This window comes from Aythya ferina (genome assembly GCF_964211825.1).
Source record: "Aythya ferina genome assembly, chromosome: 20".
NCBI lineage: Eukaryota > Metazoa > Chordata > Aves > Anseriformes > Anatidae > Aythya > Aythya ferina.
In genome coordinates this window covers 5,713,956-5,727,934 of record NC_140318.1, presented here as the reverse complement: position 1 = coordinate 5,727,934, position 13,979 = coordinate 5,713,956, and the positions used below count along the sequence as shown (strand labels likewise).

General features: G+C 43.4%; 1 protein-coding gene across 1 annotated transcript; it reads right to left on the bottom strand.

The window, feature by feature from the left end:
• Positions 1-517: 517 nt before the first annotated feature.
• On the bottom strand, positions 518-13,840 carry WDR5 (WD repeat domain 5). Its single transcript, XM_084494310.1, has 14 exons — positions 13,731-13,840; positions 11,513-11,703; positions 10,570-10,678; positions 9,169-9,242; positions 8,141-8,230; positions 7,382-7,471; positions 6,922-7,005; positions 5,771-5,826; positions 5,618-5,664; positions 4,746-4,821; positions 4,008-4,041; positions 3,425-3,499; positions 2,586-2,673; positions 518-1,593 (listed from the first exon to the last, which is right to left on the bottom strand). Exons 2-14 carry the CDS (start codon positions 11,591-11,593, stop codon positions 1,493-1,495), a joined length of 1,005 nt encoding a protein of 334 aa, XP_084350436.1. The 5' UTR covers positions 11,594-11,703; positions 13,731-13,840; the 3' UTR covers positions 518-1,492.
• Between the last annotated feature and the right edge of the window lie 139 nt (positions 13,841-13,979).

The following is a 13,979-nucleotide window of genomic DNA, read 5'->3' as shown; positions in this document are numbered from 1 at the left end:
ACCTCATGGCTTGCAGCTGTCTTCTCTAAGGGGAGAGGCAAAACATCCCAGAGCCACTACAGGAGAGGTTTGTACTACAGTTTTCAGTTATTATGAAGCACACAGCTGATAGCAAAATAAATACATGAAAACCCCTTACAGCAGAATCCTCGAGGCAAAGTAAACCTTGTGCATAAGCACAGTTAACCGGCAAAAGCTGTATCATCGTGCAGCCTGCCCTGCCCACTCCGCACCAAGAGGGCCGCAGAATTCCTTTCCCCTTAGCTAAAGGGCCCTCTGAGGGTTTGTACGAATGTTGCCTCAGGGGAGGACACCTTCAGTTCAATCCTCTTGCTTTCTTTCAACAAATGCTCCTCTTTCATCAGGGCAGATGTAAGCATGGCTGTTTCTTCTCCTTTCTCCTTCTCCCCTACTCACTCAGCGGGGCTTCTACAGAAATACTTCCTCTAAAACCAGTTTTTAAGGGAGGCTGCTTTGGATACAGACACTTCACATTAGTACACTCTTACCACAAGCATACACATAAAATCCCACCTTTTTATTATGGCATATGGAATTTGTTTGGATGTGTAAATACCACATGGGTATGACAAAAGGGGAAAGAAATACCAATGCTGAAAGAGATACAGAGTCATGCCATCATCAATACAGCTTCATACGATGGATTTTCAAAATACAAAAGTCTGGGTTTCTTTTTACATTGAAATAACTTTACAGTGTTCCGTGAGCTCGCTTTTATCCAGAAGAAGAAAAAAATATGCTCAGAGTAACTACAAGCAGAATTAATTTTAATGATTAACAGAAGATTTGTAACTGCTCTAGAACAGCATCTATGAAACACACTTAACAAGAGGTAAGCAACTATACAGAAGGTAAGAGGAGATCGTCACCACAGCAGTCAAAGTCAGTGGGGCAGGAAGGGGAGGGGGAAATCTGGAACTGCATGGTTTCATTTGGTCACAAAGTTTGAGCTGAGTGTTTAAAATGAAGCACCTTTAAAGATGCAGTACTCCTAGTTAAAACAATACAGAAACTTTCAAGACTAGAATCTACATTCTGAAAAAATAAAAAAGTTAGACATTTAAAAAAAAAAATCCACGCATCTCTAGGCTCGTGACTTAACTTACTGTTAGAAAGCAGACTGGCAGCTCTTCCTTAAGCAGCAACAGTGCCTAGAAGTAATGCCACCAGAAAGTAAAGCATCTTTGGGGTGTCCAATACAAGCTGACACTTCTAACGATGTCAGAATGATCCATTTGTCTGCCAAAGATTAGACAAGAAAAGGAGACACTGCATCTTTTTTTTTTTCCACCACGTTGCCCGGTTCTAGCAAAGAGCTAAGACGTTTTCTTTGGGCCAAGACTAACAGAAACCACTTTATCAAATATTCTTCAGGTTTCCTGCCAAACTGGATTTATTATTCTCATGTGGTTTTTTAATATTTTTTTAAAAACAATTTTTCCTGACAGTCTCTAAAGTGTTACTGGAACGTTTAACAGTCACTCTTCCACAGTTTAATTGTTTTGTCGTTTTCTAGTGCTGCTGATGCAATGATGTTTTCTGTTGGGTGACAAGCTGTTGAGATTACAACATCTATGCAAAAAGAAAGAGAAATACAAACATCATTATTTACAGCAATGAAATCAGGCTCATAGCACACTTCTGGAAAGTAACATGTATTGTTGCTACATCTTAAAACAGCATAGACCAGTTACTATTTCCTTGTAATTAAGAACAGTTATCCAACATTCACTCCATATATGGGAGAAGAAATATTTGCCAGCAAAAAAAGCATCCCATAGGTGGGCTCAACTTGAGAGCAGTAGTCAGGAAGTTTTTGTCAGGTTACAAAGTGAAAGAATCTCTAGATTCTAGTTCTTGCCTATCTCATGGCAAAGCTCTTGGCAATTACAACAGGACACAGCTAATAAAAACCCTGCTCAGTACCTTTCCTTGCAGGTACGGTATTGCCAGCTAGATACACCACTTAGTCTTCAGTCTTGCCCTAATCTGAAAAACAAAAGCTTGCTGCCACTGCCCCAAGGTACAGTCTAAATCGATGGTCCTGCAAAGGAATAAGCATGCTTACATTTCACAGCACGATTCCTTCTAGTAAGTGCAGTGGGAACAGTCTCTTTTGGGATTCAGACTGAAGTACCTATCAGCTGACTTCTCAAGACATGCTAAACCTCACCTTCAAGAAATAGGTGTACAAACACACAAACGGCAGGACCGTATTAGTTCTTATCCTTCCAAGAGTTACAGCTTTAGGTGTTCACAGCAAGTCAAACTCATTACAATTTTGAGTTGCCTAAGTATCTTGACCATCTCTGAACTCAGCTCTGACATCTTTTCAAGCTGATGTCAAAATTTTTGCAGTGAAAAAGTACACATTTGCAACAACCATTAAAAAGCCTTCATGAGAAGTTGTGGACACCTATGGTTCAATTAAGCTTCAGCTAGTCAAGAATCTATGGGTCTGACAGCCAAAACTAAACATCAGTGAGAAAATGCTGAAGCTAAGCCCTCTTTACAACGTGACATGAAGAATATTCTATCAATAAAAACAAAATCCTCTTCCTTACCTGTGTGCCCTTGTAATTTCTGTACAATCTCTTTTGTCTGAAGGTTCCAAATATAAACCAGGTTGTCTTCTGAACCGGACACAATCCACTGGAGGGGCAGAGAAAAGTTATTTTAATCTTCCTCATCATCTATATCTAACAACTAGTACTCAGTAAATACTTTATCTTTATTATAAGGAACTTACACAACTATTTGATGTGGTTTGTTCTGTCTCAGCCTCTATTCAGTGCATACAGGCAGCAGAAAGTTTTGTTACATCCTCTGTATGCCAAAGGAGGAAAACTAAATGACCAAAAGATGCCGAGGTCCTTCTGTGTTAGGATTTAACCTCTGCTGATGTGCTCCACCATCTCAACCGGAGCACACCATCGTATCCTCGGACGGCTGCCTGCTGTGCCACTAACCAAGACATACCCACTGCTCCCTACTTGGGAACGTCCTCTCCTGCTGCAGCAGAGGGAGCCTGGCCACGAGGCAGCAGGACCACCCAATGACACAGACACCACAGGCACTCAGGGAGGTAGAAGGAGCTTCCCAGGACAGCTCCTTCTCCCACTGCCCTATGGCATCCATGAACCATGATCTGCTAAGGGAGGTTTCCATCCCCAAACTACTGCTGCTTCTACAAAATTTTACCATTGCTAGTTATTTGGCACGGTCTCTACTAAACTATTTTTCCTCCTCTTCCAGATAAAAAACAGTTTTCAACACGATGATAGAGATGTTTTGGAATCAAATTACAGAATGAGACACTTGCGTCATCCTTGCATGCCCATGGAGAAAACCAGTAAAAACTGCACATGAGTAAAAAATAAAAATAGTCCAAATAAACACTAACCTTTCCACCAGTAACGGAGAAGTTTGCAAATATGCAGTACTTTTCATTTTTGTGTCCTGTGTACGTCTTCAGGCACTGAAAGCGAAGAGCCAAAAGGCGTAAGCATTGTCGGGAAGTAGCTTTCTCACAGCCAAGGACAAACTCTCTTGTCTGATCAGGCTATAAATATATCTGCCCGGGTTTCCCTCCCTGCCAACTCGCTTATCTAGAGGATGCATAGGGCATCGCTGTCCTAGAACACTAATTTTGAGGATAGCAGGAAAAATAAATAAATTTGTCACTTCCCACCAAGAAAAGCAACAACAATTTAATACCTAAAAGAGATATATATGTGTGTGTGTGTGTATATATATATATATATATATAAAATTATATATATTCAGTGTCTTGGGCCTATACAGCAGGATAAACAATTTTTTTTCAAAGGCATCTTTAGTCCTCCTTGATAAAGGGTTACTAACACCTTTTCTTACAATATTCATAAAATGTTAAGAGAGGTTAAAAAGCAAATGAAATCCAGATTCTCCAATAAATTTAGTTTAGTCTACATAACAAGACAGTCATAACAAGACAAAGGACTTACCTTTCCTTTGCTGTAGTCCCAAAGTTTAAGAGTGCTACAAAACACAGAAAAACAAATATTAGTTCTTGCAGTTTTTTTCACCAGATGATTTCCTAGTAGCAGAAAGTTTCTCCGTAACAGAATTTAGTCTACATAGGGCACTTTAGCCTGGATTTTCATTGACTAGCTGAAAAAGGCAGGCTATGGTTGTGATATTCTATGCACAGATGCTCAGACAGACAGGCTACCATCCACCCAACACAGGAAGGGTAGGTCTCATGAAAGCAACAGCATCATTACTGTCTGTGAATGGAGATGACAGATCAACTAATCCCTTCTTAGACACTGCATGGAAGTTCTCCAGGTGAATCATTAATACAGTAAGCACACCTGCACTGCTCTTATGCCTTACACAAAGAGTTGATTTCATATTGCACCCTTTTATAGGCTAAATTTTGTCTCTTGATGTTACAAGAGTATCGTATGATTAATGCAAGAGAATGCTGTGGTTTTGAAAGGTACACTAGAAGGAATGGACAGGTCTTGCAGACACTAAGCAGTGCCAAGGCTTTAAAAACAGAAGCTCTACCTATGACATTAGCAACATACAACACCTCCCAGATTTTCAAAGTTTTATAGTATGTATGAAGTTGTGTAATGTCATTATTGTGACAGGTAAACAACAGCAAAATAAAGTTTTATCTGATATTCATGGACACTTCAAAGCTTGTGGATTTTTTTTTTTTTTTAAATACCTACTTGTCCAAAGTTGCAGCTAGTATGTATTTGCCATTTGGGGAGAATTTCACAAAAGACACTGGAGGGTTATCATCATCTACAGTGAAAATAAAAGTGATTGTTAACCAGCACACGGTTGCATTGCTCCATTGGCAAAGAATTTCTTTCGACAATAATCTGTTGTTAGTTGTCTCACTGAAACAAGCTTTCCGTTTTGTTATCCCTTGGTACTTCAAGAAATACAGATATAAGAAAGTGATCGTTTTCAGTACTTCAAGAAAATGATGTTTTGCTCACATTTTAAATAACCCTTTGTAACTGAACTTTCCTTCTTTGAATCAGCACTTATCAAGGCAAAAGTATATTTATACCTTTTAAAAAACATTACATTAAGAGTATATGGTGCTAATTTGCAGTGCCATGTAACTTGTCTATGTAATGTTTTATAAGAATATGAAAGACTAGGGAACACATGCCCAACAGGTAACTTTCTTTTATTATCTTTGTTCAAGAGATGCCTCATGCTAACAACCATCACCAGTAAAAGCAGGCAGCTCATGCAGTCATGGACTGTTTCCATCGCATCCAACAGCACAAACAGTTTTGTTACAGTTTTGAACTGCTGCACAGCAACAAACTGAATGGTAGAAAGCTTTGAAAAACTCATTTATCCTGCATCTATACTATAGAACACTCCAAGCTTAAGCAAGTTTCCATAGATGTGATAGTTCCTTTTATTGTAATAGCTAGGAGGACAACAGTGTGCTAATGGAATGGTAGGAAGACTGAAAAATAGAGGTTAAGGAAGTCACTGTTCACAGCAATGATGCAGAATAGCTGTATTGCAGCTAAACAGTAAAGAATGGAGCACAAACGAGAAGCCTTCTACTTACCAATCAGTGTTTTCAAGCACTGCCCTGATGCCGTATCCCAGATTCGACTATGAAAAACACGAGACTCATTACTACCAATATAAGATTTAATTATATATTTTTTTTCTAAGTATGCAGCAGTTTTAAAGGTTGCAGCAGACCAAAAAAACTTACCAGAGTCCATCATAGCTACTTGACACTATCAGGGATCCATCACGATTAAAATGCACCTGTAATATTATAGAAGGGGGAAAAAAACCTTTACTTATGTTTGTAGAAATCAATGTTTTTAAGCCTCAGTAAAAGTATTCATCTTCCAACACTAACAGTTTAAGTCGTATGGATAGAAGCAGAGAATCAGTACGATATCAAAGTCATCTACGAATTTAGATGGGTAACACAATCAAAACAAGATCCCCACCACCCCCAGTTTGCCTGGCATAAATGGAAACAGGAGTTAACTACAGCTGTTTATTCTAGTATCAGGAACTGGAATATACGTTTCCTCAGAAGCTAAGAGCAGCACCTTAACAAGAACACAGCATTAGCTGCTCAAATAATAGTAGCGTCCAACCTGGGGTAGCACCTTAACATTTTAAGGACATGGAACTTAACCTCTTATGTAACCAAATATGTTTTGAGGTCAATTTATTCCCTTCAGCTATACCTCAAAATACTACTATTTAAAAGAATAATTATTGTTAATGTACATTTTCAAGTGTGAAATCCAGCCAAGGCAGAACAATTGTACCAATCGCATCCCAACAGCCATGTTTTAACACATCAGAGGCTCAACATTCTTTTACTCTTTCCTTCATTTCAACAACATTAAGAGTTAAATACCTTCTTGTTTTCCTTCATTTTATTAGATATTGGTGTATTCCACGTTACTTTGATCTATTTAAATTAACAAGATTGGAAATGGAGTGTACTATGGAACTGCCCTGGTCTGAACCATAGCACTAGTTTGAAAGAAGCAAGCAGACACACAGCAGTTCCAGGCTGTCCTCCGACCCTCAAGTGACAACCAGTCAGCACCCCAGCATCAGACTGCCAGGCTCAGGCACGCTCAGCACTCCACCATTCACTGCTCCCCACATTAACACCCAAGACAGAGAACCATGTAAGCCTCACACGTAACACTCCTCATTTTGTTCTCATTGAGCAATGACCACCTGCAAACCATCTGCAGCCCATCCACTACACTGTATGAGGGGTTCATAATAAGAATGAGAGCACAATCCCACTCCTCTACCAACAGAGGTAGGAGAGGAGCTGCCCTAAACAAAGCACATTAGCATGTTTGTTTATCAGAAAGGACTTACAGCTGAAACTGGGTCAGAATGAGCAGGCAACGTCTTGAGGCACTTCCCTGTTTTCACATCCCATATCCTCACGCTTTCGTCAAACTGAAGATTGAAGAAATGCACAAGGTGGTTTAATGATACACCTATTTGTGGCATACACGATGGTATAACTTGATGCAAGTCTAGACACACTTCATCCTCCAGTTGCACTGTAGCCTCACTAGAAAGGCCAGGAAACAACAACCACTACACAGGGTAGCAATAACAAACAGGGAGCACAGTTCCCTTCAACTCTTCCTCTACATGCAAGGAAAACTGCATGCTGAAGATGGGCTAAAGGCTCGACTGAGTCCCTAAATAAAGACAGCCAGAACACTGCACAGCTCACCCAATTACAAGTTGCATTTGTGGGGTAAGACAAAATTGAAACAAGGGGTGTGCAGCAATTGCTGCGCACTAAGGAAAAGAAATCACTTACTGAGCCAGAAACGATGAGGTTTGACTGAGGGTTGAAGTTGCAGCAGAAAACGTAGTTACTGTGCCCCTTCAGAGTCTTTAAGCACTTACCCTGAAATAAGATTTAGGAGTGTTAAATATTTAGCATCCTCTACAGCCATACATGCATTTAGATAAGCTGCATGAAGGTTAATAACCATGCAGCACAAAGAAACCATCTCTAACCCCAGACTTAGATGGGCAGAAGACCAGCTACAAGAAAACAATAGAAAAGACTTTTTTCAGTGAACGCAGCCAAATTTCAAACCCTCTGGGCAACAAGAGAAAACCAAGCACTTTAACATATCCAATCAAAATTAAACCAATTTACCCAGTTTTCAACGTAACTGCAGAAAAGAAAGGGGGAAAGAAGCAAAGAGAAGTGAGCCTATGATGAGAAGTTACAGAAAAGTTCAATCTGAGAGGCTGCTTTCAGAAACAAAGCCTACAACTGCATTGCCACCATAAGACTTTAACACTCTCAGAAGATAACCAGACTCCTCACGGTACCCGTGAGCATCCCCCTCTTTCCAAAAGCACGCGGCACAACTCACTCATCCTCATAGCCCATTCAGCCAGCTGCTCGTTTTAAGCAGGGAAGTTGGAGCTATCACCTAAAGAGGACCAGTACTTAAAACTCTACCTTCTCTCATCATAGCACATCAAGCTCATCTCTCAGAAGAGCCTGATTTACAATGGCAACGCTGCGGGAGAAGGTAGGTAAATAACAGCTTGTCCTTACCGAGCTTACATCCCATATTTTGAGAGTTTTGTCATCAGAGGCAGAGACAAGAAGGTTGGAATCTGATGACCAAGCAACATCGGAGATACCCTAAAACAAATGAAAACAATCCTCTTAGCTCTGTTTGCTCACTGACACATGCAAATGGAAAACACAGGCTGCATATTATATTCACAGCTGAAGCTTGAAAGAAAAGTCAGCACTGGGAGCTGGGAATTCATTGATCTGACTGGGATGCAGCTCCTTTGACACTTGCTCATTTTAGACTGAGCCATACGCTCCAAAAACATCAACAGCTTGTTCACATGGCACTTAGTGTGGCCACCAACACCCTTTCTTGGAATTCATAAACAGTATGCTACACAAACTAATCTGAATAAGTGGTTTCTCATGATGACAAATGGTTTGCTCTTTCTGGTCTGAGTCCCTAAGGGCTGGAGAACAACAAGATTCTACTGGCTTTTCTTTTGGTGAATCTTCATCTTTGCTTCTGAAACTTCAGCACGTAAGAAACTTTGGGAAACAAAACTGGAGGGTTTGGGAATTTGTGTTTTCTTTAGAACTTTGGAGAATGAGTAAGTGTTGTGTTTATGTAGGCAAAGCCACAAGAAAATTCAATCTCCTTAAAAGGCAAGCCATTCTGCTCCAGATACAAAGGAAAGAAGGAACAGGACATAGTGTTACAGTTTACAGGGATTTTCACCCAAGAATATGTTGCCCCTTGTAGGAGGTCAGTGTTCCCAAAATGGAGGGACTCAAGAAAACGGCTAGGCAGTGTGCATGCAGGTTCTTCATTATCACTCTGCAATGTATTTCCAGCTTGACCTGGTATCACCTCAGCAATTCCAGTCCCAGGGTATTGCACAGGACTGTATAAACAAAGACGTACAAAATGAGACTAAAGAGCAAGCCCTCTACACAAGTCAAACTAATCACAAATGGAAAACTCCGGACGTTAAAAACAAAGCAAAGTAAATTCCTTACAAGTAAATTCATACTCGAGTGCACAGAGATCTCCTCATACTTACCAGTTTATGACCAGATATTGTTTTTTCAAACTTGCCGTCGTACGCTCCCCAAATTTTAATGAGCTTGTCAGCAGCTGGAAAAGAATGTACCAGTTAAGAGACTACCAGCACCGACAGATACATCTGTCCTTTCTAGACGGCAAGAAATTAACTACATCTCTGCATACAGCGAGTAGTTTTCCCTCCCCAGGCAGACGCTAGTGGATAAGGTCGTATGTAACTGGTGAAGAATGGTTTCGTACACGCCACGCTGCAGCAGCTGAGATTACATAAACTGCCTGGAATGCACGGAGTCTCCAGCCACTTCAGTCTCTCTGATGACAACTTGGGTTTCTACTTTTGTTTCAGATTGCCAGTGGTAGAAGTAGTACTGTTCCACGAGGAATGCCGAAACGCTTTTGTCCAGAAAGAACAAAAGTGACATCACTACCTGGACTGAATTAACATCTGCAAAAACCCAAACATATTATCTATTTTAGCTCGCAAAACAGGCCAGAGAAAAAGGTTGATATTTGCCAGAGGTAGAGGTTGGAAAACCTTGGGGTGGGGGAAAGGGTCTTTCATAAGGATACTTGAACACAGGAAGGATTTATACACGGTGTACTGGCCTTATAAAGGCAATCTGCAGTTAAGCCAAAGACCTAAGTCATTCCCATGTCTGGAAGTTGTTTGACTGGCCCTCAGCATCATATTCAACATTGTTCTTTTTAATTGCCCTTTCCATATATATGGATCCTCACGGAGGGTTTATGTAAACACATTTTCAAAGGAAAAGCTGTCAAGCAGCATTAACCACCAAAAAAATTAAAAGAAATACCAAAGCTGTCAGGGAGAGAACTTGATCTACCACCTAAGAGAGCAAGTAGTGAAACACTATATATAATAACATCTTCTGCACATTTCACGGGGATAATCAAAGGCTCTGACTCACTGAACACCACAGGCACAGCGGACAGAAACACATGGCCAGTCCTTCATACCACGCTACAATCCAGTCTGGTAGTGCAAAGCTATCTCCCTCAGCTCCCAGAACTACACTTTTGCCTGCAGGTACTGCACACAAAGCTCAAATCAAAAGCTTAAGCTGGAACTTGAGCGATACAGAAAGGCACAGGGGAAAGAATCCTGTGCTTGCTTTTGCCCACTTGCTCAGAAAAGAAAGCTGAACAGGAGAGGACTCTGATCTGGCAACACCTACACGATCCAACATCCAAAGTAGCCGAACTTAAAAGCCAAGAAGTAAATCATCCCAGAGATTGTCAGCTCTGGGACTGTTCCTTTTAGGAAGAACAATGACACTACATCCCTCTTCTATTTGATGAGGGTAACGGTAAAGACAGGTAGTTCTCCAAGGCCCAAACATGCACGTTTTCAACAAGATAATAAGAGAGCAATACTTACAGGAACTGGCTAGCCACTCTCCGTTAGGACTGAACTTCACCGACGAGACTGCCTTCGTGTGTCCTGCTAACGTGAACTTTAGAGCATAATTTGGTTTTACTGGCGCGGGCTGAAAGAAAAATATGAATGGATGAGCTTAATAAACTCCCAGGAGAGTTTCACAGTCAGCACACAGTAATGGACTGCATGAGTATTCACCATAACACAGATTCTACTGTTTACATTCTTTTCCCTCTCCAAATTCAAAAAAAAGCAACATGCTGTCAGGAGTCTGTGGTGCCTTACTGCCCACGTGCAACACCAACTCATCCTCGATAACAATTCCATCCAAGCCAGGAACAAACAGATGAGAATAATCCAATGGTCCAAGCACAAAACGCTTGGCAGATTCAAATAAAACTCTCGGTACTGATCTGTGTAGTGCTATTAAACATTTGTAGTTCTGTTCTTTGTTGCAAATCAAACCACAGGCCAACTCCCCCAAAATCCCACTTTTTTCCACTATTTCACCATTTGTGAAGGCTTCATGGTTAGACAGCAACATCTTCTTTCAGCGTCTGCAGGCTTCAAAGAACCTGACTAATGCCTGCTTTCCCATTTTGCAACTAAGACCACAAATTCACCACTTCTACAGCCATCTCTAGGCCTTCCAAAAATACAAACCACCTGAGCTTTTAATGCTCAAAGCGACAAGAAGTATTTCCTTAGCAAGAACTTAAACAAACAAATCCAGCACTACAAAAGAGACTGTTTTTATCCACCTGCTTTACCCACAAATGTGCTTATCCTCAGCACGTTTTCATCCCCAGACAGCAGCAGAAGCAGACATCTTGAGAAGTTCTTAATCTACATTTGATTCAACCCTCTAATTCTGGTTTGCCTGGCGAACGTGCAGGTAGTTGCCATGTGCATTTACACAGACATTGTTCAGCCCCACACACACCTTGCTCTGATTGGTTGAGGAGGAAGGAGTAGATTGTGTTTTGGTGGATTCTGCATCTGGCTTCTTTTCTTCTGTTGCCATGGTTCTGAAGCTGGCAAATGAGACTTACGGTGCTTGAAGGGGAGAATGAATGTGCTGCTTCAAAAGGCAGCCCTTGCCACAGAGAGCAGAACCGCACTGGTAATGAAAACCTGGAAGAAAAACAAAATATTCTCAATAGCTGTCAAAGAAAGATCGTCAGCAGCTAAAAGAATGAGGTCAGCCTAACTGCAGATCTCCAGAAAACAGCGTGAAAAACTTATCTGTAATCTTTTGTACAGATATGTATATCTTTTCAGCAACGTAGCAGTATTTTATGCCTTCAGGTCTATTAACGTGCAAGACCAAGAGTCCAACTCATGGCCTTTTATTACTTCTTGGACAGCATTTTTCACTCTGCTCTGTTCCAAACACAAACCATTAGAAATAAAGCAGAATGGCTCTTCGGTGCAGTGGGACGTTTCACATCATATTCCCCAAAATACTTGTAAGAAGAAGTACTTGCATAGCACAGCAAATACAATGGTTTATATAAAAGCCGTTTCCAAAGCTTAAAATCCTACCAGGATCCTTTCATCTCCTAATTCAAGTATTTCAGTCTCATATTTCTCCCCTAAATGGTGTGAGCATCACATCATACCTTTGTCTGAGCGTTTCACCTGACTGAAAGCCAGCCTTGTGTTAGTCTCAGCAGACTCGCTTTCTGTAACAGAACCTGATAAAGCACAGTGCCAGTGCTCTGTAATCGGGGCCGATGCTGCAGAGGGAACAATCTCCAGCTACTTTTTGCCATAAGGATTTGTCTTTAAACTACATTTGCAACATCCCACCACAACTACCATTCTTTTTGCTGGTGGCAGCAGATTTGAGAGCCAAATCGTTTGCTCTTCCAGCAACTACTGGTATTTTAAGCAACTCATTCTTGGGAGGGGACGGGAGGGTGCAGGGCAAAGTGCTACCAGTTGCCTGCTTGCTTTAATAAGCACTCTCTGCAGCATGGATAAACTTCGTATTGTTGCCACCAGTGATTTAAGTTTTCTAATGCAGATCACATTCTTTTCATCTGGAACTAATCTGGGAACTTGAGCGAGCACGCATCCTGCTGCCAGCACGCAGCTCCATCCCGGGGAAGGCTTCACCCTGCACCACAGCATCTTGCACTAAACACAGCACCTCAGCAGCACCCACTGCCCAGTGCGAGGGCTTCCAGCGGGGTGACCAGCAGTGGGCAACAACACTCCTTCCCCACCCACCTGCCCTCGCCTCGCTGCTCCCCTTTACACCCAGAGGAAGTTCTGTGGGAGAGCCCAAACTTTTGGGGGGCATGAGGAGCCACCCAGAGGCATGCAAAAGTGCAAGAACACACACATGCAGGCGTGCACACACAGAGGCATGCAAATGGAGGCGTGTACACACATACATGCAAGCAGATATGGCTGCAGACATATCCAAGAGCATGGTATGGCTCCAAGTACACGTACACATGCAAGCACACACAGCTGCAAGCATGCATGGCTGCAAGCACATGCAAACAGGCATGGTATGGCTCTGAGTACACACATGCATGCAAGCACACACATGCAGACACACAGATATGTCTGCAAGCACATGCATGCATGCAAATACACATGCACGCCAATACACATGCATGCTTGCAAGCACACACATGCAAACACACAGGCATGGCTGCAAGCACACGCAAGCACCTACAAACGCACGGCCATATGCAAGCACTGCTGCAAGCACACACATGCCAGCATGCACCACTGCAAGCACACACCCCCCATACAAGCCACTCAGGGGTGCAAGCACACAGACACAACCACGCAGCGCAACAAGCATGCACCGCTGCATGCGAGCACACGCCCACATGCAAAGCGCCGGGCGCTGCAACCAGGCGCGCATGCAAGCAGCACGCACGTGCGGCGAGCACGCGCGCGTGCAAGGCATGCACGGCTGCAAAGGCGCGCGCGGCTGCACGGCATGCACGGCTGCAAGGCATGCACGCGCGCGCACCGCCCCCAGCGCGCGCCGTGTGGAGAAGGCGGGAGAGGGGGGCGCGGGGAGAGGGGGGGGAGGGGGGGGGCGCCGCGCGCGCGCTGCCTGAGGGGGCCCGGCCGGGCGCTGAGGGGAGCCGGGAACCGGGCCCACCCCCACCCCCCCCGCCCCCGTGACTTACCGGGGGCTGGGGAAGGAGCCGGGGGCTGGGGGCCGGGGGCCGCCGCCGCCTCCTCCTCCTCCTCCTCCTCCTGGGCTCAGAGGCGGGGGCGCGGCCGCGGCGGAGGGGAGGGGAGGGGGGTGGGGAGGGGAGGAGGGAGGAGGGGGGGGGGAGGGGGGGACGCGGCGGCGGCGGCGGCGGCAGCGGCGGCGGCTCCGGGGCCGCCAGGCGGGGGAAGGCGGGAGGGCGCATGCGCGATGCGGGCCAAAG

Coding starts and splice junctions, on each gene's coding strand:
- WDR5 (XM_084494310.1), bottom strand. CDS start 11,593: ATGGCAACAGAAGAAAAGAAGCCAGATGCAGAATCCACCAAAACACAA. Junction 5,665..5,770: donor AGTAGCTATGATGGACTCTG/GTAAGTTTTTTT, acceptor TGTTTTTCATAG/TCGAATCTGGGATACGGCAT. Junction 2,674..3,424: donor TCTCCGTTACTGGTGGAAAG/GTTAGTGTTTAT, acceptor CTGCCCCTCCAG/TGGATTGTGTCCGGTTCAGA.